We start from the raw sequence: 26,832 nt of genomic DNA, 5'->3' as shown, positions 1-26,832 counted from the left end.
GAGGACGGATAGCCTTTGAAGTGCTTTTGAATTCTCCCAGTCCATGGTTTGCTATTGGAAAGTATTTACATTTTAAAACAGAAAGATTTACTTCAAAAAATGTAATCCTAAGTTTTCTTAGAGTGAAGTCTGGGTTGAAATTCTAAGAGAAATCATTACAGCTAATTCTTAGAAAGGTTTAAAAACAGTGTGTGTTTAGGTATGGTAAGGACAAGATACAGAAAGATAATTAAATGTCCTGATAAGTTCCTATACTCGCAAGTGAAAATAAAAAGCTAGAAAATAAAACTAGCTCATTAGCAAAATTTGTCTCTCCCTTTATTCTTATGTGGTAAATGCTAAAGGGACAAGTTCCATCACTGTACGGCTACTAGAGTTCCTAATTACAGTAGAATCAATCAATGTAATCCTTGAATACACAGGGATATACATTCTCAGGTTTATTATATTCCATTCATTAACCTTTTGTCCATCAGTGGAAATTTTAAAGGGTAGCTGAAGTATAACTTTTAGACTTACACTAGAAAATTCCCATTTGCTTCAAACAGAGATCTCTTTCTATTGAATTCAGTTTTGTGAGGGAATGATGCAAAATAAAAAAACAACGAACCAAGAATACAAAGAATATATGATAGACTTCGGAGTTTCGTTTTTTTCTTTGTCATTGTTTTAAAACAAATAAGTAAAATTAATTTTACAGGTAACTTGGTTTCTTTGCATTGGATTATTTGTAAATGGCCACAAAATTATACTAGCATTTGTTCCTTAACTATAATCTACTTTATTCAGCATGCTTATCATGTGCACTATCTTGACCAACTGTGTATTTATGACCTTGAGTAATCCTCCAGACTGGACAAAGAATGTAGAGTAAGTAAAAATGATTTCTTGGAATGAGAAATGCACACTCAAATTCTCTAGCAATCTCCTTTTAATTATGGTCTGACTTATGGTTTCCACTTTTTGAAGTCAAACTAAACACTTCTAAGAAACTATTATTTGCATAATATGGAAAAACAAGGGAATTTTTTTTGGGGGGGGGCGTATTTCTCCTATGAGATAGATATTTCTTTCAACAAATGATAGCATTTGATTAAGAAAGGTTATTAAATGAAACCTATATGCAGGTCAGGAAGCAACAGTTAGAACTGGACATGGAACAACAGACTGGTTCCAAATAGCAAAAGGAGTACGTCAAGGCTGTATATTGTCACCCTGCTTATTTAACTTATATGCAGAGTACATCATGAGAAATGCTGGCGTGGAAGAAACACAAGCTGGAATCAAGATTGTGGGGAGAAATATCAGTAATCTCAGGTATGCAGATGACACCACCCTTATGGCAGAAAGTGAAGAGGAACTCAAAAGCCTCTTGCTGAAAGTGAAAGTGGAGAGTGAAAAAGTTGGCTTAAAGCTCAACATTCAGAAAACGAAGATCATGGCATCTGGTCCCATCACTTCATGGGAAATAGATGGGGAAACAGTGGAAACAGTGTCAGACTTTATTTTGGGGGGCTCAAAAATCACTGCAGATGGTGATTGCAGCCATGAAGTTAAAAGATGCTTACTCCTTGGAAGGAAAGTTATGACCAACCTAGATAGCATATTCAAAAGCAGAGACATTACTTTGCCAACAAAGGTCCATCTAGTCAAGGCTATGGTTTTTCCAGTAGTCATATATAGATGTGAGAGTTGGACTGTGAAGAAAGCTGAGCACCAAGGAATTGATGCTTTTGAACTGTGGTGTTGGAGAAGACTCTTGAGAGTCCCTTGGACTGCAAGAAGATCCTACCAGTCCATTCTAAAGAAGATCAGTCCTGGGTGTTCTTTGGAAGGAATGATGCTAAAGCTGAAACTCCAGTAGTTTGGCCACCTCATGTGAAGAGTTGACTCATTGGAAAAGACTCTGATGCTGGGAGGGATTGGGGGCAGGTGGAGAAGGGTTCAACAGAGGATGACATGGCTGGATGCCATCACCGACTTGAAGGACATGAGTTTGAGTGAACTCCGGGAGTTGGTGATGGACAGGGAGGCCTTCCTTGCGTACTGCGATTCATGGGGTCGCAAACAGTCGGACATGACTGAGCGACTGAACTGAAGCTAAATAATCATTTATCATAAAAGTTAAGATTGAATCACAATTATGCATTTTAGATAAAATACAATTACCATTTGAGCATAAATAAAATTATTTTATTCTACTATATTACTACTACTGTTATATTCTGATAAAATTGATTTAGGTGTTTAGCTCTATATCACTAGGCAATTCATTTATACACTATATAGGTACATTAAAAAAAACATACTTAGGTGTTTAAGTTATTTTGATATTTAGTTATATTAAGATACATAGATTATTTAGACACACATGTGTACTAGAAACATCACAAATCTGTAAAGGAAGCAAAATGTCTTTGCAAAACCATATTCAAATAATAACAAGGCTTAAGGAGAAAACATGATTATGGACAGATCTCTCAAAACTTTTAAAACTTTGTAATTGGAATATTAATAAAAAAACATAACAGTCCCAATAAAAAGACACTGGCCCAGTTAAATCTCTGTGGACATTTGTACCTAAAGCCTGAGCCAGCAACCTCTCTGCAGTCTTAGACCTGGGCCTTGTCCTTCCTGCCTTGAAATGGAGACCCTGGCAATGATATCATCAAAGTAAAACATTTGATTCAGTATTTTAATACAGAGGGAAAGGTCTAAGCACAGTATTTTGGGCATGTTAAACTACACCCTGCTTGCACGAAAGAAGGAACATCTGTCGATTTTTCTACAGTAGTATTAAGGTCTTTTATTGCTTAGGATATTGTATGTAAGTGTGAAGGAAAAGGTGCCCCTGATTATTTCAAAACATTAATGTGCTGAGGAAAACTGTGCTTTAACTAAAAATCTTTGCATTATAACAGCATTATTCCCCAATTTGTCAATCACATATAAGATTATTTGTGAAAGAAACATGCTTTATTTTTTTTTTTTAGTGAAACAGGTGTTTAGCTTGGACAGTCTATTTATGTAATAAGCTAATACAATGATCAGGTATTTGTTTTAGTGAAAAAGAAAATTGTATGTTTTTACCATTATATTTTTAAAGTAATGTCCAATAGGAGATAAGCTATTATAACAAATACTGACACTTTCATTTCTGTTTTTTGTAGATTTCTATGAGAATTTACAGAATCATTCTAAGCCATCATTCATCAGTGATTTAACAAATTAAAGACTTTTTTGACAGTAGATTGAAAAAGCTCCCTAGAAATCATTTTAGTAGAGAATCCAGTTCTTATGTTGAGGCAAGCCATTTAACAGAATTCTCAGTTACCATTTGGGGCTTAACAAGTGGATATACCTGTATAAAACTATTCTGTATGTATTTTTCCCTGCATAAATTATTGACATACTTAAACATGTATGAATTTATTTATATAATGTTATTAAAAGACAGGTAAAGGGGACACAAATATTATTATTTGAATATGCAGTTTTCTTTTAAGTTATTTTTAGAGATGCCTATATCCATTATGAAAAGTCAGCTTTACAAAAGCTTTTGACTTACACTGTTTAGTTGGAAAACTTTGCACAGGTTTCCTAATCAATTATCTCTAGTCACCTGACAGCAAGGCAGCAGGAAAATAAGCAAAACATTAGTGATTACAGTAAAAGAAACAAACAACAAAAACCTTAAAAAAACAGAGTCCAATGAAAAGAGAAGTCAGTTTTGACAGGAAAATACAAGTAACTGACAGCAGAAATCTTCCCTATACAGAGAGATGGCATCCCAAGGACCATATTATACAGTGAGAGTCATAATATGTAAGGCAAATCATTTCTATAAATATCAAAATTACAGGGGGAAAACACCTTGTAACATGGACAGAATCAACAACATGATTAAGAACCTAGTGGGGTCAGAGCCAGGAAAAATCAAGGTCCTCCTTGATTCTCACTGACGCATTCAATCTAGCTTTCTAACAGGTATATCTGAACACCTGTCCTGTGCAAAGCTGTCTTAAATGTTAAGCTCTAAGACCCTCTTCCTTGAATAGCTATCAACACTCACGATATATTCCAAATGTCCCCACAAATTTTCTTCCTTTCCCCAAAACAGAAATAGGAGTAGGGACTTTAATCTTACTCCTACTGCTGCTGCTGCTGCTAAGTCACTTCAGTGGTGTCCGACTCTGTGCGACCCCATAGACAGCAGCCCACCAGGCTCCCCTGTCCCTGGGATTCTCCAGGCAAGAACACTGGAGTGGGTTGCCATTTCCTTCTCCAATGCATAAAAATGAAAAGTGAAAGAGAAGTTGCTCAGTTGTGTCTGACTCTTAGCGACACCATGAACTTCAGCCCACCAGGCTCCTCCGTCCATGGGATTTTCCAGGCAAGAGTACTGGAGTGGGGTGCCAATGCCTCCTCCAAATCTTACTCCTAACAATTCTGTAAATAACTCCTAACAACTCTGTAAATAACTTAGAATTGCCTAGCATAAACCATAGGGCATTATCTACTAATATGATAAACAGAACATAGATGGGAGCTGTCTTTTATGGTCTTCTGCAATGCTAGGAATCTCTCCAAACAGAAATATCATGGCGATTATATGTAAATATACAAAGATTCAAACCAAAACACAAGTAACCATAAGCTTGGCATTGGAAATTATCTCTCTTCCTAATAAAATCAGCTACTTCATAGTAAGTAAAGACAGGAATTATTCTTTTCTTCATGAAATCAATTGCATTGTTTAAAAAGGAGAAAGAACATTCCTAGGAAAGCTAGACATGAAGATTCTGACATACATTTTCCTGTGATTTCTTTGCTCCCTCATAAGAAAGAAATTTCTACAGAAAAAAAAAACCTGAAAAAATAATTTCCCTTTTTTTTTTCATGTATAAAATACTAGTAGACTGGAAAATATAGTGAATTTTAATAAAAGTAAATTCAATTTTTGTGGCTTGAGTGAAGTAATCTGAAGAACAAACTTAGATTATACTTTTTAAAAAGAATTCAATGTTGAAAAACAAATACTCTCTCCCAACTATTTTTGGAAGAAACAGAAATAACTTACATTGTCAACATTCAAAGGAGAGGGCTGGTAATGCTCTACCAAAAAGCAAATAGAAAAGTATTTCACTATTTGAGGGATTGAAATTTGAATTTGAGCATGTTTAAATGAGAGTTCCTTGGACTGCAAGGAGATCCAACCAGTCCATCTTAAAGGAAATCAGTCCTGAATATTCACTGGAAGGACTGATGCTGAAGCTGAAACTCCAATACTTTTGCTACCTGATGTGAAGAACCCACTCTTTTGAAAAGACTCTGGTGTTGGGAAAGATTGAAGGCAGGAGGAGAAGGGGATGACAGAGGATGAGATGACTGGATGGCATCACCGACTCAATGGACATGAGTTTGAGTAAACTCTGGGAGTTGGTGATGGACAGAGAGGCCTGGCGTGCTGCAGTCCGTGGGATCACAAAAGTCAGACATGACTGAGCAACTGAACTGAACTGATTTGGCCCAAGTGCATAGAGATAGTAACTGATGTGAGGTTATACTCAGGAATTTTGTTATCCCTGAATTTTGATAATTGTGTAGACACACACACATAGAACACTAATGAACTGAACATTTTTGGTGAGTGTATAAGAGAAGCAGATTTACAGAGTTATGCCTGAATCTTAAGGATAGATATAAAGGGGAAGTTCATTTTTGATATTAGATACATAAAATATCCCCCAAATTATTCTAATCATTTAAGAAGTCTGAATGAAATGTTTTATTATAAATAAACAAATCCAAGAAATGTTAGCTCTAGAGCTACACTGTCTAGTGAGGGAGAAGGTAGACACATGCAGCTTGAAATTTGAAACTTGAAATGTGGCTGCTTTTAATTGTTGAAGAGATAACATTTTAGACACATTGGTTTAAATAAAGTATAACATGCAAATTAAGTTTACTCATTTCTTCTTTTTATTTGATTACTAGAAATTTGAAAACTATATATGTAGTTTGTATTAAATTTCAGTTGGACAGTGTTACTCTAGAGGATCAAGCCTGATGATTATCCATAAAACACATGAAACTATTACTATCAAACCTAAATATTTAAACAAGATCAAACTCTTAGTAGAAGGTATTAGCTCTTCAGTTTAACCCTTTACTCGTAAGACTAAACTAGTAGATTTTTTTGTAGGTGGGAATAAGGAATTCCATCTTAGTGAACTGAAAAACCACAAAAGAATCAGATTTGCTGTATTTTAACAGTTCGAATGAAATTGTTAATTTTTGTTTGGATGCTTTTCCTAGGTACACATTCACTGGAATCTATACCTTTGAGTCACTTATAAAAATCTTGGCAAGAGGGTTTTGCTTAGAAGATTTTACATTCCTTCGTGATCCATGGAACTGGCTGGATTTCAGTGTCATAGTCATGGCGTGAGTATTTTTAAAAACATGTTAAGCTCAAAGGCATGAAACAGTTGTAGCATAAAACAGGTTGTTGTGACATATTTTAAATGTAGAGTTTGCTTGTTAGCCAAATTAACTATATGCCTCATATATTTTGAGAATACATATTAGAATATATATTGCAAGGTAAATGTATCTGATAAATGAGCAATAAATGGAATTACTTTCATGTCATAGTCTTCTACTTCATCAAAATGAAGTTATTCATTGACTATAAATTTAATACCACCAACTGTACTTTAATTAGTTTTGCAAACAAACGTTCATATTAGTGAAAACTGTATTGAAATAAAGCAACAAAATTTTATTCCTTAAAGGCAGCTTTTAGCACATGGCACCCTGAAGTCTAGCATTTCCGTAAAATTCAAGGGGCTCTATATGCCAAACCAACCCACTTTTCATTCTTTATGTAGTATAAACTTTGCCAAAACTATCAGTAACTCTGATTTAATTCTACAGGTATGTAACAGAATTTGTAAACCTAGGCAATGTTTCAGCTCTTCGAACTTTCAGAGTCTTGAGAGCTCTGAAAACTATTTCTGTAATTCCAGGTAAGAAGAAACTGGTGTAAGATGGTAGACCCCTTATATCTCCAACTTTTCTGTTATTGTGTTTGTGTGTGAACTCCCTATTACAGATATGTGACAGAGTTTGTGGACCTGGGCAATGTCTCAGCGTTGAGAACCTTCAGAGTTCTCCGAGCTTTGAAAACAATTTCAGTCATTCCAGGTGAGAGCTAGGTTAAACACCGAGGCTGACTTTAAATACACTATAATAATACTGAGGTTGAAATTACACATGTGACATGAGCCTTGTGGCTTATTATGTTTGTTTTTTTATTTTCAAGAATGCCAAATGAAATTAAATATTGATTTATAAAGTCAGCCTTTGAGTTTAACAGAGACTTGCATGAGGTGTCTATACAAAATACTAGTTTTGCTCTCTTTCTCACCCACTTTTTTGTGCATTTATGATGCAATGTTTTCTTTTTTACATCCTATAAAAGCTTTGCTATCATGGCTTTACTAACTGATTTAGATTTTCCCATTTACTGCAGATATATTTTGAAAGTGGATCTCCTCTTACAAAGGAGAAAAGATTATTACTGAACGGCATGTACTACATGGCATGGGATTTTTATTATCTTAAAATTCTTTTCTCCTCTAAACCACTGCAACTTGGAAAGCTAGTATTAAAAAATGGTTGGAGAGAAACAGCCTCCTGAAACACAAAATGTGACGTGAAAAATAACTGCAAGTTTGTCTTTACATGTTCATGGCAGCACATAAAACTACACATGAAAAAAAAAAACAAAAAACTTCCTGCCTAGATACTTTACCCTTTCATTTTAAACCTCCCAAAAGCACACTGCTCATAAAAAAAATCTGCTCTTCATTCATTTCCCAAACCATCTGGCTGTCCATAAAGCTTTGATGTCTAAACAGACAGGCAACTGTTTGTGGGGAAAGAGAATGTATATGACTATTAAGAAGACTCTGTGGCTTCTGACACTCTTCCTCAGCTGATCTCATTCTCTCTCCACAGGTTTAAAGACCATCGTGGGGGCCCTGATCCAGTCTGTGAAGAAGCTTTCTGACGTCATGATCTTGACTGTGTTCTGTCTGAGCGTGTTTGCCCTAATTGGTCTGCAGCTGTTCATGGGCAACCTGCGGAATAAATGCTTACAATGGCCCCCAAGCGATTCTGCTTTTGAAACCAACACCACCTCTTTATTTAATGGCACAATGAATTCAAATGGGACATTTGTTAATGTAACAATGAGCACATTTAACTGGAAGGATTACATTGAAGATGACAGTAAGAAATATTGCTCCATTGTTAATCTTAGTGTTGCTGAATGAGTTTTTAACTATAAATAGTTGAAGCTGTGGGCTTGAAGCCATCTTTGTAAATTACTTTTTTGGTATCCACTTTGGAAATAACTGAGATAAACAAATTCTATTTATCCCTAATGTCAATAGGATTGATATGAAATAGTTTATTCTTTATATTAACAGGTCACTTTTATGTTCTGGATGGACAAAATGACCCTTTACTCTGTGGAAATGGATCAGATGCAGGGTAAGGAAAAATTTTTTTAAGATGTAGAACACTTTGGGAAAAAGCAAAAGTAAATAGGAAGAAAATATACAAGGGTAGTCTTGCATGTGTTTAATAAAGAGTGGTGCTGCCCACCTAGGAAGTACTTTCTCCATCTTTTGGGATTGGTATTTATTCTAAACTCACAGTCATTAAAATCATCCCTTTGGGTGAAGACCTTTTATCCAGAATTTCACAGATAATATGTACATGAATTTTTCTTTCAAGAATGAAGGTCCAGTGTCTGTCTTATCTGTAAACCCATCAGAGTCAGTTAAGAATTACAGAGAAGGAAAAACAAGATGGGCACATTTTGACTGGTATTAGGATGTGTTCCCTCATAGCTCAGTTGGTAAAGAATCTGCCTGTAATGTAGGAGACCCGGGTTCAATTCCTGGGTTGGGAAGATCTCCTGGAGCAGGAAATGGCAAACCATTCCAGTATTCTTGCCTGGAGAATCCCATGGACAGAGGATATAGTCCATGGGGCTATAGTCCATGGTGTCGCAAAGAGTCGGACAAGACTTAATGATTAAACCATAAACTACCACCAGGATGTATTGATGGGACAAGTTCTGCCCTGATTGGAAAAGATCCAGGCTGTAACATGGTCATCAGGGTGCAAACCCGGTTGGAAAACTGCTTTGAGAAACTCAGATACTCTTGAAATTGGATGAACCCCTGTATACAAGGAATCCAAGTGGCAGATGTATGTCAAAGGCATGTTCTGGTCTGCGTCTGCATATTTTATAGTTCTTTTCTGTCACATTACACAATAAGAGATGCTGTAATGTCTTAGTCATCCTGCTAGTCTCTCATACTTAGCATATTTTTCCAAAAGTACTGCAAATTAATTATAAGTCAGGGTCCTGTGCTGTGCTTAGTCGCTTGGTCGGGTCCAACTCTTTGTGACCCCATGGACTGTAGCCCACCAGGCTCCTCTGTCCTTGGGGAATTCTCCAGGCACAAATACTGGAGTGAGTGGCCATGCCCTCCTTCAGGGGATCTTCCCAATCCAAGGATCAAACCAGGGTTTCCCTCATTGCAAGTGGATTCTTTATTGAAGCCCATAACTCAGGATAGAGACTGAAATTTTTTAAAGCCAAGGGATAGCAGTAGTGACTCTTAGATCGCAGAACTTACAGAGAACATATTTTGAGTCATCCCAGAAGACTGGAGAAGGAAATGGCAACCCTCTCCAGTGTTCTTGCCTGGAGAATCCCAGGGACAGGGGAGCCTGGTGGGCTGCCGTCTATGGGGTCACACGGAGTCAGACATGACTGAAGCGACTTAGCAGTAGCAGCAGCAGAAGATGGGAAATTGGTGTGGTTATAAAGATCTAAGAGGATTACTAAAACCATAGACCAGTAACAAAGACAGAATTTTGGGGAATTTTTTTTCCTGATAGTTTTCCCAAACTTTGATAGGAGAGGGTAGAGAACAGGAGCAAAAGTTCTACAGTTCATATACGTGAGTGTGTGTGCTAAGTCACTTCAGTCGTGTCCAACTCTTTGTGACCAATGGACTGTAACTTGCCAGGCTCCTCTGTTCATGGAATTTTCCAGGCAAGAGTACTGGAGTGGGTAGGCATTCCCTTCTCCAACTGTTCATATATACCTGGGTTCAAATCCTAACTCCACCATTTACAAACTCTTGACCTTGGAAAGAGTGAAGCTCTCTGTATTTAAGTCTGTTTCTAAACTGAAGAGTAATATCATCTCTCCCTTCAGGTTGTTATGGTGATCAGTTACTTAATACATATAAAGCACTTGGACTAGCACCTGGTCTGTCATAAACATTTATTGCATGTTGGCTACTGTTTTTATTATTATAGTTAATGTAAAAGCCTAGATAAAATTTTGGATAAGGTGGGTTAATGTATACTTTATCTCTATTAAACCATAGTAATCACTTCCCTTTATTGAGTATCTGTTATGGGTCAGGTAATTTACACAGTAAAATTGATAGTCACTCTATTGTTAAACATCAAATACAATTCTAAAGAAATCTACTCCATTTTAAGACTCCCTATAAGGCTAAAGTAATCAAGACGATATGGTATTGGGAAATACTAGATATAGATCAATGAAAAAGAACAGAGACTCAAAAAAACAGATTACAAAAATGTAGTCAATGAATTTTTGACAAAGAAAATGCAATTCAATAGAGACAGGAAAGTGTTTTCAAGAAAGAATGCTAAAAGAATTGGAGATTCATGTGCAATGAAATGAACTTAGATACAGCTTTATACTATACACAAAAAGTAACTTAAAACCAATCATAAACCTAAATGCAAAACACACAAAACTATAAAAATTCTTTAAGAAAACATAGAATAAAAGCTACATGACTTCAGATTTTGTGATGAGCTTTAAAATATAAACCCCATAGCATAATACCTGAAGAAATAATTTATAAGTTGGATTTAAAAGCTTCTGCAAAGACACTGTAAAGGGAGTGAAAAGAGAAGCCACAGAGTGGGAAAAATATTTGCAAAATACATATCTGATAAATGATTTGTACCCCCAATACATAAAGCACCCTTAAAATAAAAAAAATAAAATAACCCAATTTTAAAATGGGCAAACTGAACAGATACCCACAAAAGAATATACACAGATGGCTAATAAGGATATATAAAGACACTCAACATCATTTGTCATTAGGGCGTTGAAAGGTAAAACAATAATGAGTTACTGTGATGGAATTCCAGTTGAGCTATTTCAAATCCTGAAAGATGATGCTGTGAAAGTGCTGCACTCAATATGCCAGCAAATTTGGAAAACTCAAAGGTGGCCACAGGACTGGAAAAGGTCAGTTTTCATTCCAATCCCAAAGAAAGGCAATGCCAAAGAATGCTCAAACTACCGCACAATTGCACTCATCTCACACGCTAGTAAAGTAATGCTCAAAATTCTCCAAGCCAGGCTTCGGCAATATGTGAACCGTGAACTTCCTGATGTTCAAGCTGGTTTTAGAAAAGGCAGAGGAGCCAGAGATCAAATGGCCAACATCCGCTGGATCATGGAAAAAGCAAGAGAGTTCCAGAAAAACATCTATTTCTGCTTTATTGACTATGCCAAAGCCTTTGACTGTGTGGATCACAATAAACTGTGGCAAATTCTGAAAGAGATGGGAATACCAGACCACCTGATCTGCCTCTTGAGAAATTTGTATGCAGGTCAGGAAGCAACAGTTAGAACTGGACATGGAACAACAGACTGGTTCCAAATAGCAAAAGGAGTTCGTCAAGGCTGTATATTGCCACCATGTTTATTTAACTTCTATGCAGAGTACATCATGAGAAACGCTGGACTGGAAGAAATACAAACTGGAATGAAGATTGCTGGGGGAAATATCAATCATCTCAGATATGCAGATGACACCATCCTTATGGCAGAAAAAGAAGAACTAAAGAGTCTCTTGATGAAAGTGAGAGAGGAGAGTGAAAAAGTTGGCTTAAAGCTCAACATTCAGAAAACGAAGATCATGGCATCCGGTACCACCACTTCATGGGAAATAGATGGGGAAACAGTGGAAACAGTGGCTGACTTTATTTTGGGGGGCTCCAAAATCACTGCAGATGGTGACTGCAGCCATGAATATAAAAGACGCTTACTCCTTGGAAGGAAAGTTATGACCAACCTAGATAGCATATTCAAAAGCAGAGACATTACTTTGCCAACAAAGTTTCGTCTAGTCAAGGCTATGGTTTTTCCTGTGGTCATGTATGGATGTGAGAGTTGGACTGTGAAGGAGGCTGAGCGCCGAAGAATTGATGCTTTTGAACTGTGGTGTTGGAGAAGACTCTTGAGAGTCCCTTGGACTGCAAGGAGATCCAGAACCAGTCCATTCTGAAGGAGATCAGCCCTGGGATTTCTTTGGAAGGAATGATGCTAAAGCTGAAACTCCAGTACTTTGGCCACCTCATGCAAAGAGTTGACTCATTGGAAAAGACTCTGATGCTGTGAGGGATTGGGGGCAGGAGGAGAAGGGGACGACAGAGGATGAGATGGCTGGATGGCATCACTGACTCGATGGATGTGAGTCTCAGTGAACTCCGGGAGTTGGTGATGGACAGGGAGGCCTGGCGTGCTGCGATTCATGGGGTCGCAAAGAGTGGGACACGACTGAGCGACTGATCTGATCTGATTATATATCTATTAGAATGACTAAAATTAACAACAACAACAAAAAATCTGACAATACCAACTGCTGGTAAAGATGCAAATCAACAGGAATTCTCATTCATTCACTGCTGGCTAGAATGCAAAATAGTACAGTCACTTAAAAGACAAGTTGGCAGTTTCATACAAAATAAACACAGTCTTACCATATAACTCAGTAATTACTCCACTAACTATTTAGCTAGCTAATTTGAAAATTTATATCCACACAAAAGCCTGAGGTAAATATCTATTTATACCATCTATATTCACAATCACAAGAAACCAGAAGCAATCAAGTTGTCCCTAAAGAGCTGAAAAGATAAACAAACTGTGGTATATTCATACAATGAAATATTATTGAGTAATAAAAATAAATAAACTATCAAGCCATAAAAATATTGATGAACCTTAAATGCATCTTAATAAGTAAAAAAAAAAAAAAAGGCAATCTGAAAAAGCTACATTCTGTATAATTCCAATTGCATGATATTCTGGAAAAGATACATAATAGAGATGATAAAAAGATCAATGTTTTCCAGGGGTTCAGAGTAGGGGCTTGACTGGGTAATGTATAGGGGATTTTTTAGGGTGGAGAAATTATTCTGTGTGATTCTGAAATGGTAAATATTAAGTATTTGTCAACTTTACAAAACTTTACAGCACAAAAACTTAATACTATATGCAAATTTTTTTTTAATCGTGTGAGGATGAGAGATCTCAGGTTGAAACACAGAATGTGACAAAGTATCTAAATACACTTAAATAATAAACTGAAGGAAGGGAATAGGTACTAATCTAAGTAACTTTGGAAATGAATTAGCCTATAAGACTAAAGGCAAAAGGAACTATAATCTTCTTGATAAAGTTGTTTCCCATCACAGTATGGATTAACAATCCAGAAACAATTATGCATGTACACTGGCACTGAATAATTAAGTAAATAGATAGTAGATGACAGAACTCAGGTTTCTCACTTTTGGAGTGAGGGGTTACAGATAAGTAAAGGGAGGAATCTGGAATGATCCAGCAATAATGAAATAAAGTTGGGGAAATGACTATGACCTCACGTTTAGTTTAACCTAGGCACAGGTGGCTATATGAATAGTATTAGAAACCACGATCTGGGTGCCATGTTGATTGCCAAGGCAGTGTCATTGCTTCTGGGCCCTCAGTCGGCAGGGCAAGGAGACAAATGTGTATACACAAACACAGACACACCTTTACCATGGTTTCTAATGCCACTCTTCAATAAAAGAGCAAAGGCTCCTTGGAGAAATGGTTGATTATAGGACTGGGGCAGGAAGTATGAAAGATGAGCCTGGACTATATCGTAGTGTCAGAATGTAATAAAGTGTGGAAAAACAAACAAAAACAAAACACATACCACCAAGAGTGATGGCAAAGAGATATAGGAGTCACCTGAAAATCGTCCAATGGCAAAAAGTGGAACAACGTAAGCAAAACTACACAATGATATTATACATAAAATTGCATTATAATTCAAAGTGTAAAATGAATACCCATGAGTATATACTCATAAAATAGATTGAATATTAGATAAATAAATGAAATAATAGATAAATCTCATGTAGAATTCCAAATAAATTTGTGCACATACTTTGCTCTTAAGAAGGTAGATCATAATTCCCTGCTCCTTATGTGTAAGCAACACATAATGAGTATTCTAAAGAGAGCAGGATGGAAAAACAAGGAAAAAAGAGTAAATTTACAATGGAGAAACTGGACAAACACTATCTCAAGTCAGGTGATGAACGTTATTATCAACAGTGATAAGTCATATTGATAGCATGTAACCTTGATATGATGTAAGGATTATGATACTTTACATCTGTGATCTTCCTCCCAAAAATTCATAACCTCAATATCTAATCATGAGAAAAACATCAGACAAATCCCAACTGAAAGAAATTCTTCAAAATACCTGACCAATATTCCTCAAAAATGTCAAGGTAATCAAAAACAAGAGCAAATCTGATAAGCTGTCACAGCCAAGAGGAGCTTTAGAGACACATGCTGACTAAACATAACGTGGCCTCCTGGGTGGGGTCTTGGAATGTAAAAAGGATACTAAGGAAAAACTGAGAAAATAAGAATGAATGACAGACTTTGATTAATAATAATGTATCAATATTGATTAAAACATACCAACGTTAAGATGTTAGTAATACAAGAAACCAGGCATAGGACATATAGGAAGTTTCTGTACTCTGTAATTTTTCTGCACATCTAAAATTATTCTAAAATAAAAATTGTATTTTAGGAATTTTTACATAAGTGGCTAATGAAGTAACTTATTAAGCAGTTCCCTACCTTTTGGCTGGGTTTTCTGGGTTTTCATTTTTAATCATTGATTGCTGCCACTTTAAAAAGAGAGGTGTCAGTGCAAAAATGTGTGATTTCTGCTGCTCTGCCATGCTAAAGATCTATAAATAGGACTCCTGTGCACCTAAGTTTTCTATTGGTTTTCCTGATAAATTTCATCTGCTAACAGTTTCACTGTGAGCAATTACCTAAAGTGTTCTGGATAAGAAAGCAAGAAAATTCATCACAGACAGCAACTCTGGGTTTTGACAATTCCTATAAATCAATATGGATTCAAATAGCTATAACTGCTCTGCTGAGCCCAGCTCCATTCCTCTCTCTTGCAGCCAATGTCCAGAAGGATACATCTGTGTGAAGGCTGGTCGAAACCCCAACTATGGCTACACAAGCTTTGACACTTTTAGCTGGGCTTTCTTGTCTCTATTTCGACTCATGACTCAAGACTACTGGGAGAACCTTTATCAGCTGGTAAATGTCTTTGTCCCTTTGGGTTGCAATAACAAAATGCCATAACAGAAATGTATTTCTCACAGTTATAGAGACTGAGGAGTCCAAGATCAATACACCACAATGAATGCATTCTGGCAAGATCCCTCTTCCTGGCTCATAAGCCGATACCTTTTTGCTGTGTCATCACCTGGAGGAAGGGACTAGTGATCTCTCTGGAGGCTCTTTCTGTTAGGCACTAATCCCATTCATGAGGTCCCACTCTCATGACCTAAGCACCTCTCAGAGGCCATACTTCCTAATACTATCACATTGTGCATTAGGATTTTAACACATGAATTGGTAGGACACTCACATTCAGAGCACAGCAGTAAGGTTCAAAATAACATGCATATAATTTAAATTTATGAGCATATATGAAATCGTAAGTATAGGCATTTGTCTATAATACTCTAAAATACTGAGAAGGGTCCATCATAAAGTGAGTGTGCCTAGGATCCCAACTGTTCATTCAGTCAGTACATGTATTTTGACATTCTTTGTTGAGAAGCATTCTGCTAGGGGCTATGGAGGATACAGAGAATGTTCATGACTTGAGCTTATAATATAGTTGTGGATGTAATAAGAACATGTGAAAAGATTTTCAAATTCAATTATATAAAATTTTCAAATTCAACTTAAGGTTAATTGGCTCTAGGAGGGAAGAAAGATGTTATCTCTAGATGATGTGGAAAGACAGTGTGGACTGAGTAGTAACTCCACGAAAGGAATTAAAATAGTGTTCTTACTTGTAATATTTCCCTGCATTATAGACTCTAAGAAAAAGCATTTTAGCAGTCCTCAAATGTATATCCAATATGTACAAATTTAAAATGTGTATGCTTACATCAAATGACACTACAATCAAGTCTTAAATAATTTTACTTGTGTGTGTATGCATTTTAAAACAAAAAATAATCTTGGTCAAATACATTGTATGCTAATAAGCATTCGTCTTCCGACTATCTAATGTTAGTAAGCAGACCTTTATTTGGGGACATTTTATAAAATACTGTTGAGATTGATCTTTTTCTTCCTCCTAGACATTACGTGCTGCTGGAAAAACATACATGATATTTTTTGTGCTGGTGATTTTCTTGGGTTCGTTTTATCTGGTGAATTTGATCCTGGCTGTGGTGGCCATGGCCTATGAAGAACAGAATCAGGCAACGCTGGAAGAGGCTGAACAGAAAGAAGCTGAATTTCAGCAGATGCTTGAACAGATTAAAAAGCAACAGGAAGAAGCTCAGGTACTAAGTGATAAAAAGCAAAGCTGCTTTATTATTATTATCATCATTGTCATTGTTATTTAAAGTAGGCATATTGTACCACGGAGGTAAAATTGGTGCTGGCTTTTCATATGGCACACTGGCATTGTCATTAGAAAAGAAAAAGCTATTGAAACTTGAAATTGTTTCCTAAGTTAGAGTCAAAGTAACTTTTTAGATGTTATATATGAGGAAACTGAGGGCTTCCCTTATAGCTCAGCTGGTAAAGAATCTGCTTGCAATGCAGGAGACCCCAGTTCTATCCCTGGGTCAGGAAGATCCACTAGAGAAGGGATAGATACCCACTCCAGTATTCTTGGGCTTCCCTTGTGTTCAGCTGGTAAAGAATCCACCTGCAATGTGGAAGACCTGGGTTCGATTCCTGGGTCGGGAAGATCCCTTGAAGAAGGGAAAGGCTACCCACTCCAGTATTCTGGCCTGGAGAATTACATGGACTGTAGATGGGGTCACAAAGAGTCAGACAGGACTGAGCGACTTTCACTTTCACTTTCATGAGGAAATTAGCTCAGGGTAGAAAACATATTCAGGATGAAGTTAACTATGCAATTATCTTATGAAATCTCAGGGAAGAACTTTATTTTCAGTTTAATACAAAAAAAGATACATAACTGGTATTTCCAAATATTCCTATTTCACCCCTAATTACACTTGAAGTTTTATTCTGTATTGATTGATCTCAAATGTGATCTCAAATTTTGAACTCAAAACTTCATGCCTACCTATGCTTAATCATTCTTCAGGATTTCTTTTTTTTTTTTTTTTTTTTTTTTTTTTATGGAACGCTTCACGAATTTGCGTGTCATCCTTGCGCAGGGGCCATGCTAATCTTCTCTGTATCGTTCCAATTTTAGTATATGTGCTGCCAAAGCGAGCACCATTCTTCAGGATTTCTATAGCACAATAGGGTATCAGAATATTTAGAAGGCATCTGCTATTAGAGCCGACTTTAAATTTTCATTAATATTAAAGGCTGTTTGGGCTAGGGGCATAGAGAATGGGGCATTCATGTCTTGAGGAAATAAGAGATAAGAACAATATTTGACTACAAGAATAAACATAAATTGAAAGATGACAGTCATGGAAAGACAAATCAAAATCCAATTCATGTCAGTGAGAATTATATCCTTCACATCTTCACCAACTTTGGTATGGTCAGTCTTATTGACCATTCTCCGTGTGTGTTAGTTGCTCAGTCATGACTTTGCGACTCACAGACTGAAGCCTTCTAGGCACCTCTGTCCATGGAATTCTCCAGGCAAGAATACTGGCAGGGGTTGCCATTCCCTTCTTCAAGGGATCTTTCTGACCCAGGGATCAAACCAGGTCTCCTGCACTGCAGGCAGATTCTTTACTATCTGAGCTACTTGGGAAGCCTGTTGACCATTCTACTAGCAGTATTTCATTTGTCTTATTTTGCATTTTCTTAACAATTAGTGAAGCTGAGCATCTTTTCTTGTTCTTATTTTCTATCTGTATGGATTCTATTGTAAAGTGGATATTCAACTATCTTCCCCATATTTTTAGCTAGGTTGTTTTCTTATCATTGAGATTGAGTAATTTTTATGTATTAAAAAAAAAAGTCCTTCATGATAACTATTCCTTGAATATATTTTCTCCCAATCTGTAATTTGTCTTTCACCCTAACTGTACTTTTTTAGGCAAAAGTTTTAAATTTTGATGAAGTACAGTTTATCAAGATTTTTTTTTTCTGTTTCTCTGATCATGCTTTTGGTGTAGCATCTAAGATATTTTTGCCAAGTCTCCATCACAAATATTTTCTCCTAATTTTTCTTCTGCAAGTTTTATGTCTTATATTTAGGTCATCAAAGACCCATTTTAAGCTAATTTTTCTGTAAGGTGGTGTGATTTATGAGTCGAATCTTTTTAAAAATTTATTGTTGTTGTGTTATTCGCTCACTCATATCTGACTCTTTGTGACCCCATGAACTGTAGCCCACCATGCTCCTCTGTCAATGTAATCTTCAGGCAACCGTACTGGAGTGGGTAGTTAGTCCAGTCTCCAGGGGTTCTTCCCAAGCCAGGGATTGAACCCAGGTCTCTTGCATTGCAGGAAGATTCTTTACCACCTAAGCCACCAGGGAAGCCCTTTTTTTGCATATGGATACCTAGTTATTCCAGCATAACTCGTGGAACAAAATATTTTTTCTCCACTAAACAGCCTTTGAAACTGTCAAAATCAATTGTCCATATGTGAGTAAGTCTATTTCTGGATTCTATTTAGTTCAATTGATTTATTTCTCTTTACACCAAAACCACACTCTCTTAATCACTGTAGCTATTGAGTGAGTTTTGAAATTAGATAGTGGTAACTCCCCAACTTTATTTTTCTCTCTCAAAGACTGTATTGACTATTCTTGGTCAAATATATTTTTAAAATGTGTAGCTGTATATGAGTTTTAGAATTAGCTTTTTCATTTCAGTTCACATAGTTTCTACTGTGACTAACATCTTCAAGTTTATCATCTTTTCTTCTGCATCATCGGATTTGTCTTTGTCCCACCCAGGGTATTTTCATTTCAAACATTATAGCTTTCATCTTGAAAAGCTTGATTGGAATTTCTTTTACTTCTCCCATATAGGTAACATACTGAACATACACAATACAGTTATAATAAATGTTTATAGAGTCCTAAAGTCCTTGTCTGTTAATGCTAACATCTGTGTCAGATCTTGATCAATTTTAATCATTTCTGTTCATTATTGATTATATATTCCTGATTTTTTTACATTTATTGCAAACTTTGGTTAAATTCCAGACACTTGAAACTTGATCTTTTGGGGTGCTGGATATTTTTGTATTTCTATAAAAATTCTTGATCTTAGTTTGGAAACATAGTTAAATTACTTGTAAACAGTTTGATCCTAAATCTTTGAAGAATTGTTAGGTATAACTTAGAACATAGTCCTAGGCTAATTATTCCCTACTGCTAGGTGAAAACCCTTCTGAAAACTCAACTCAATTCCCCCATTCATAATTTCTTCAAAACCATTGTTACATGTATCTAGGCTGCTTAGTGGTTGTTTTAGGAGGAAGAGTGAATCAGATCTGTTACTATATCTCAACCAGAAGCAGAAATCCAAATAATTTTTGTGCATAGTGATTTTCTTAAATGGATGTTCCCAAACATTAGAGGCATTATTTGAATGTCAGTATATCCTTGGAATTGTGTGTTGAAAATTTAAATTTTTAATAATTCTGAGTTACTCTGAAGATGTACAACATACAGCAAGAGGTACTTTTTACTGAGGCTTTTTTTTTTTTTTTGGTGAGATGGATTTGACAATGAATTGTTTATCTGGTTACTCAGACCAACCATATACTTAATAGTTGCTGAACATGCTGATTCTATTTTCCTGTTAACACTGGGTACAGAGTAGTATCATGGTTACAGTTTATTGATCTATAAAAAAAGTCATAAACTAATTTGGTGATAACTTGAGTGTAACTTATAAAATATACCTCATGCTTGCCAGGAATTTCTCCTATATTTCAAGTATTCAAGAGTTTATTCCAGATCGTTACAAATAAAACACATTTGTAAGATGATGAAATGGTAGCTATTTACAGGGCAAAGAATTTTTTCATTTCAAAGCTAAAAATAAAAGTTATAGGAAATAATATATATGTGTATACACATATAGACAGATAGTGCATACTAGTTGTATTTTAAAGCATTGGGTTATTCTATTGTCATTTACAAAAACAGAAAAGCAATGTGCATGAGAATACTAAACCAACCTACAGTACAGGAGTAAGAATGTCTTCTGAAATGCAGCCATTTTAGGGTAAAATATTACATCAGTTAAAAGAGTATAATCTTTAAAATTTAGCAGTAAATACACTATGTCTAGTAGAAGTTTAAAGAATCTAATTATCTATATCCTAATTAGGTCAGCCAAAATGTCAGTTCTTTTCACTTGAAAGTTATTGGAGTCCAGAGATCAAATCATGATTCAGCTTTAAGTTCATATACACAAAAGTTTAAACTGATTTCAGAGTAAATTATCCCAGTGTTTTAATATTGATGGGGATGGCACGGGTGCTAAGCTAATTTTACTTCCTTATTGACAATGCAGGTAACAGTGACCAGTAAATAGCCCATGCTGATGGAGAAGTGGGAGGTGGGGACAGAAAGAGAGGGAGACTTAGTACACCCATGAGATCACTGGGGCTCCAGTGTAATGTCAGTCTGGTTAATCACCTGTGACTCTTCAAAAGCTATCTAGCTAATGACTTCATGAAGTCTAGCATCATTTCCATTTTTATTTATATATGTTCAAAGACCTCCAAGTGCTAGTCACTGTTTAGACATGAAAAAAAGTCATATTCAGCTCACAAACCAAGTACAACTTTAAAAGACAAAGACATACTGACAAAGAAAGAAATGTTTTGTGCTGTGTCATCATAATTGTGTTGGCATTTAATTTGTGATCTTTAAATGTCTAAGTGCTCAGCGTAGCATATTCCACAGAAGTATATATTGGTCTGATAGGAAAAATTTAGCAGTAAACTTTGGCACAAAATTAGAAATAGTGACATTTAAGAGGCCCAATATAATTTGGGGTAGAATTGTAATAAGTATAGTTAATGTCTTGAGGTTTTAAAATGAGATTTTAAAACTGGATCTTATGTTTACACTGAAGTATAATCACAGATATATTTTTATTTTATTTTTTAAGGACACACAGATACAGTAAGTTATAGAGCCTCTTTTGTTTCACACAGAGATAAGAGAAACAAAATGTTATTCCCTGTGGAAATATTAAGCACGTATTTGTTATCTGTTACAATAAGAATTCAGCAAACCCACTGTGAAAGTAATGCTATTAGCCTAAGTAAGCAGGACGTTGGCCATGTCACAGCGCTGCGTATAAACAGGTACACAGACATGGGAGGTGACAGGAAACATCTGCCTCTGAGGGAATTGACAAATCCCTGGAAGTGGAATAAGTGACAGATTCGAGCTGACGAGTGACACAGAAAATGTGTTGTGTCGGGAGGTTACCGTTGTTGCCTTACAAAAATCTGTTTTGGTTTTGAGTTATTCCAACTGTTTACCCAGTCTAGGAAGGGAAATCATGTCTTATGCAAAACCAATTCTGGAAGTGATTTTAATGGACCTGAGTTTCAGAATTATGTCAAGAGACTATTACCACCACTTCCACTTCCTTTTTTCCTGACAACAAACAAGTGAATAAATGATTTGGCACTGTGAATTGTATGCTTTTCTCTATACAAAGTGGAAAGGAAAATTAAGGACTTTATTTGGATAAAAAGAAATGTGTATACTTTCATTCTCTCAAGGAGTGCTGTAAATTATGTATCTCCTATGTATCAAGCACTATGCAACTATATTTAACTTGCTCAAATTAGTCCTTCATTTATCCACTTTATTTTATACTTTTATATTAAATTTATTTATATTTATAAAGGGCCCTTAATATTTATCATCTTTCATTACTGACATTGAAAGTGATATCCATGATCAAGAATTTAATTGGGAATTCCATGGTGGTTGAACGTTTAAAACTCAAAGATTCCACTGCAGAGGGCACGAGTTTGACTGATCCTTGGTTAGGGAACTAAAAACTAAGATGCTGCATACCACATGGCTCAGCCAAAAAAAGAGAAAAATTCAATTAAAAAAAATCTGGATATCTGATTATATGCATTCTATAAATATACAAATTCTGAATTAATGTTTCATTTAAATGTTAGGATTGTCTTTTATCAAGTTTTAGATCCAGGTTTCTATAATGACTATAGCGATCAATATAAACATTTTACATGTTCCTTGGCCCAACACATATATTTAGTACTATATGTAATATTATGGTTCCCATCCGTGGGGTCATGTTAATCCCATGGAATGTGTTTCATAGAACCTTTAGTTTTAAACCTTTTTTAAAATTTTTAGTTGAGATGAGGTTCAGAAATAGAAGCTACTTAGAAGGGTCTGCTTCTCAAGAAGGAGAAAATGTTGTCAAAGCATTCAATATGAGTTTTATGTTCTTTTCTAAAATATATTTCTGTTATGCAGACTATTCTGAAACCTAGCTTTTATGAGATCTTGAAAAGTCAAGTCTGTCTTATTCTTCCCATACCCGCATTCAATATCTGAGACAACTGACAGTATAGTGCCTTTTTTTACCCTTATTCACCAAACACTTACTGAATCTTTTTTATGTCAAATGACATAATATGCAATGTGCACACAGACAGACACAAACACACATACACACATACACAAGTGACAGAATTCCTATCTATAGGAATAGACAAGAATATGTCTAGTGGCGAAGAGGAGAAGGTAGAACAAGGAGCAGCTGTATTAGAGTTGCTTGTATTCAGTAATGACATATGTAAAGAGTTGAACCAGTAGTCTACTATTTTAATTATTTCCATTTGATGATTATGTTTATAAACAGGAACATACTTAATGAGAACTCAGCTTTGAATTTCATATCCTCTCCAGTTAGTGTTTAGATCATTTCCCGTTTAAAAATACCATTCACGTAAATAAAAATACAAAAGATTTGGCATGCCATGTTTTACCTCAAAGCTGCTGTGTTTCTTTAGTAGGTGCAGAAATTTAAAAAGCTTAAGTAGTACTTGCTTCCAGAGAAGGCAATGGCACCCCACTCCAGTACTCTTGCCTGGAAAATCCCACGGACGGAGGAGCCTGGTGGGCTGCAGTCCATGGGGTCGCTAAGAATAGGACACGACTGAGAGACTTCACTTTCACTTTTCACTTTCATGCATTGGAGAAGGAAATGGCAACCCACTCCAGTATTCTTGCCTGGAGAATCCCAGGGACGGGGGAGCCTGGTAGGCTGCCGTCTATGGGGTCGCACAGAGTCGGGCACGACTAAAGTGACTTAGCAGCAGCAGCAGCAGTGCTTGCTTCAGCAGTACATATACTAAAATGCTTAAGTATACTTAGTGTTGAAATATGGAAAGAAAATATTTGAAGTAGTCATAATCCTTTGAATGATTATTACAGGTATTTATTGACTGATATGTTAAACTTTCGTTAATTATTTATAATAATAATAATAAATAAATATTTAAAATTTTAAGCTAAAAGTGCTATGCAGTAAATTAATCGTGTTAGACTCTGGGATTAATATGACCTCAGGAATGGGAGGGCTTGCCAGGTGGCTCAGTGGTAAAGAATCTGCCTGCTAATGAAGGAGACGCAGGTTCAATCTTTTGGTCAGGAAGATCCCCTGGAGGAGGAAATGGCAACTCACTCCAGTATTCTTGCCTGAAAAATCCCATGGACAGAGAAGCCTGACAGGCTACAGTCCGTGGGGTCACAAAGAGCTGAACACGACTGAGCAGATGAGTACGCATGAACCCAGAAATGCGAATAATAAATACTACTGAATGTGATTCAAATGAAGAAGAGGATAAATTAGCCAATACATTCCCACTATTTCCCCCTAGAGGTAAAAAGTAGATACTTTAAATGCTTTGAGTTCACAAAAAAAGAAAAGTCTTTTGTCCTAGATTTAGAAGAAAAAAATACCACTCAGTTGTTCACAATCACAAGTGGGAGGAACAAACCTATGGATGGAATTGGAATAGTAATCAGACCAGACACCACCACTAAGAGAACATTTGCTTTTAAAGTGTAGAAGATATTTTTAAGAGAGCAGTTGTTTCCTGAAATGAAGCTAATCTCAACAGAGTTTTTTAAAAAAGACTTCAGAAGATGTGCCAAACCAGACTTTTCTAATTCATAAGCTAACATATTGCCTTATACTATGCAAAAATGTATCATTATTAAGTACTCTCTTGTAGTAAAACATAAAAATGACCAGAAAGACATACACTTTCAAATATAGTTCATTGTATTAAATGGCAACATATGTACCACAGTCAACTGTTTTCCAAAGTTGCATGTTCTAAAGAGTGCCTGGTTTTATTTACACAGGCAGTTGCAGCAGCATCAGCTGCTTCAAGAGATTTCAGTGGAATAGGTGGGTTAGGAGAGCTCTTGGAAAGTTCGTCAGAAGCATCAAAATTAAGCTCCAAAAGTGCTAAGGAGTGGAGGAACCGAAGAAAGAAAAGAAGACAGAGGGAGAATCTTGAAGGAAACAACAAAGGAGAGGGAAACAGGTTTCCCAAGTCTGAATCTGAGGACAGTGTCAAAAGAAGAAGTTTCCTCTTCTCCATGGATGGAAATCGACTAACTAGTGACAAGAAATTCTACTCCCCTCATCAGGTACAGCTTTCTACTAAGGATTCCAGTTTGTTTTGTCATTTCTGTATCTTCGTATATTTTTGTAGCATCTGATGTAAATGAGGGACAGGGAACTAACATTTAATATGATTATTTAAATGTATATCATAAACTGTCTTTAAAAGAGACTTTTATTAAATCATTAATAACTTTGATTTTACAGTAATCAGTTTTAAGCACTATAGTATTTTGAGGCCATTTTCTCAATCTGCTTTGTTGGGAGGTAGGAGGAGTGAAACCTACCTATCAAACTTTTTCCTTCAGTGAGGCAGTTTTGTAATCTCTTGTCTACCTTTTCCATTTTGAGACCTCAAATGAACCTACCTTTTTTGCACATGGTTTTCTGCCTTTAATATCTGAGTATTAGATATTACTAATATCTAATGTATTAGATACATTACTGTGAGATATGTATGAATTTTGCAAAGAAATGTCTATGGATTTTGTTTCTGTCTTTTGATGTGAGAACTGTACTGTATCTTCCATTATGCTGATATGGTGTCATTCCATGATACATTAGGATGAAATTATGACCCAAATTCTCTCGAAGAGAATTAAATAAAAGACGGTCTATTTTGCTCTGATTTAATGCCAAGTACCCAATTCTTCAGCATATTTTCAAGTCAAATAGGGTAAATAGTATCAACTTTACTCATAAGTTTTATCAGTTGCATAATGAAGAGTAAATAGTTATGAAATCTGTGATAAGTACAGTTATGGCTTAGAACCCTATTTGGTTCCATTAGAATTTCATGTGCTATGAATTATTAACTCTTCTAATTATTTTAACCTGGGTCAGCCAACCAACAAATATTTATTGCTCACCTACTATGGTTCACAAGAGAAAGAAATAGTTCTACCAAAAAAAAAACTCAATGAACAAAACAATGTAATTCACTGACCTCATGGATTTTTATACAGAAGGAGGAGACAGACAATAAATAAGATAAGTAAGTCACAGACTATGTCAGAAAGTGATAAGTACAATTGCAGGGGAAAGGCAAGAAAAGAAAATCAAGAGCACTAGCTGGTGGTTAAAAAAAATTAAATAGGATGGTTTGGGAAGCCTTGACTGTAAAGGAGACCTTGCAGCAAAGATTTTGAGGAGGCAAGAGAACAGGCTATCTATCGAAGTGCATTTTAGCCTCACTGAAGAGCAAGTGGAAAGCCCTGATGTGGTAATATGCCCAGAATGTTCAAGAAGCAGCTGAGAAGCCCCTGTTGAGTGAACCAAGAGGAGCAACAGCAATAGGAAGTTAGCTGAAAATCAAGAGTTTAAATACTAAAAACAGAATTGGTATATACATATATTATATGTAGTTCATTTCATATTTGGAGATAGTGAGACAGATAGGGAGATAGGAAGAGAGGGAGATGGTAGGATGATAGGCAGGTAGACTGATAGATAAATGGATAAAATAGACAACAGATGTTGCAAAGAAAAAGAAATAGCCTATTAGCATTGACAGTTACATACCCCAGTAAAAATATGCACAAAACATTAACACAATCACAAGCAAAAATATACCAGAAGCATTTTACAGTTTCTGGTTGTGTAAACAAACTCTCTAAAAGGAAAGAGTTTGTTTACACAAACAAACAAGGTGGACAGGGCATAATGTTCAAAACAAATATATCTTTAAAATCATTAAGGCCAATTAGCCATAAATTATGAGTACCCTGTCCTCTACTAACA

At 35.9% G+C, this 26,832-nt stretch overlaps 1 protein-coding gene and 1 non-coding gene across 11 annotated transcripts in view; one reads left to right on the top strand and one right to left on the bottom strand.

Moving 5' to 3' along the window:
• The window catches only part of SCN3A (sodium voltage-gated channel alpha subunit 3), a 121,149-nt gene that overhangs the window by 38,316 nt on the left and 56,001 nt on the right, over window positions 1-26,832 (top strand). For 6 of the 10 annotated variants that reach the window (XM_070357803.1, XM_070357814.1, XM_070357807.1 and 3 more), the window contains exons 5-12: window positions 781-870; window positions 6,319-6,447; window positions 6,940-7,031; window positions 8,026-8,298; window positions 8,499-8,562; window positions 15,418-15,559; window positions 16,621-16,827; window positions 24,828-25,118. In XM_070357803.1, the coding sequence (XP_070213904.1) occupies window positions 781-870; window positions 6,319-6,447; window positions 6,940-7,031; window positions 8,026-8,298; window positions 8,499-8,562; window positions 15,418-15,559; window positions 16,621-16,827; window positions 24,828-25,118 (1,288 nt within the window). Of the gene's footprint in view, window positions 1-780; window positions 871-6,318; window positions 6,448-6,939; window positions 7,032-7,117; window positions 7,210-8,025; window positions 8,299-8,498; window positions 8,563-15,417; window positions 15,560-16,620; window positions 16,828-24,827; window positions 25,119-26,832 lie in introns of all 10 variants that reach the window. The other 4 variants (XM_014478348.2, XM_070357819.1, XM_005896160.3 and 1 more) reach the window with 2 other exon arrangements.
• Window positions 17,635-17,741, bottom strand: LOC138985090 (U6 spliceosomal RNA). Its single transcript, XR_011462360.1, has one exon. It is a non-coding gene; the product is annotated as a U6 spliceosomal RNA (small nuclear RNA).

Source organism: Bos mutus, chromosome 2 (assembly GCF_027580195.1).
Source record: "Bos mutus isolate GX-2022 chromosome 2, NWIPB_WYAK_1.1, whole genome shotgun sequence".
NCBI lineage: Eukaryota > Metazoa > Chordata > Mammalia > Artiodactyla > Bovidae > Bos > Bos mutus.
Note: the sequence above shows the minus strand (reverse complement) of the source record. Positions and strands in the feature narration are given on the sequence as shown.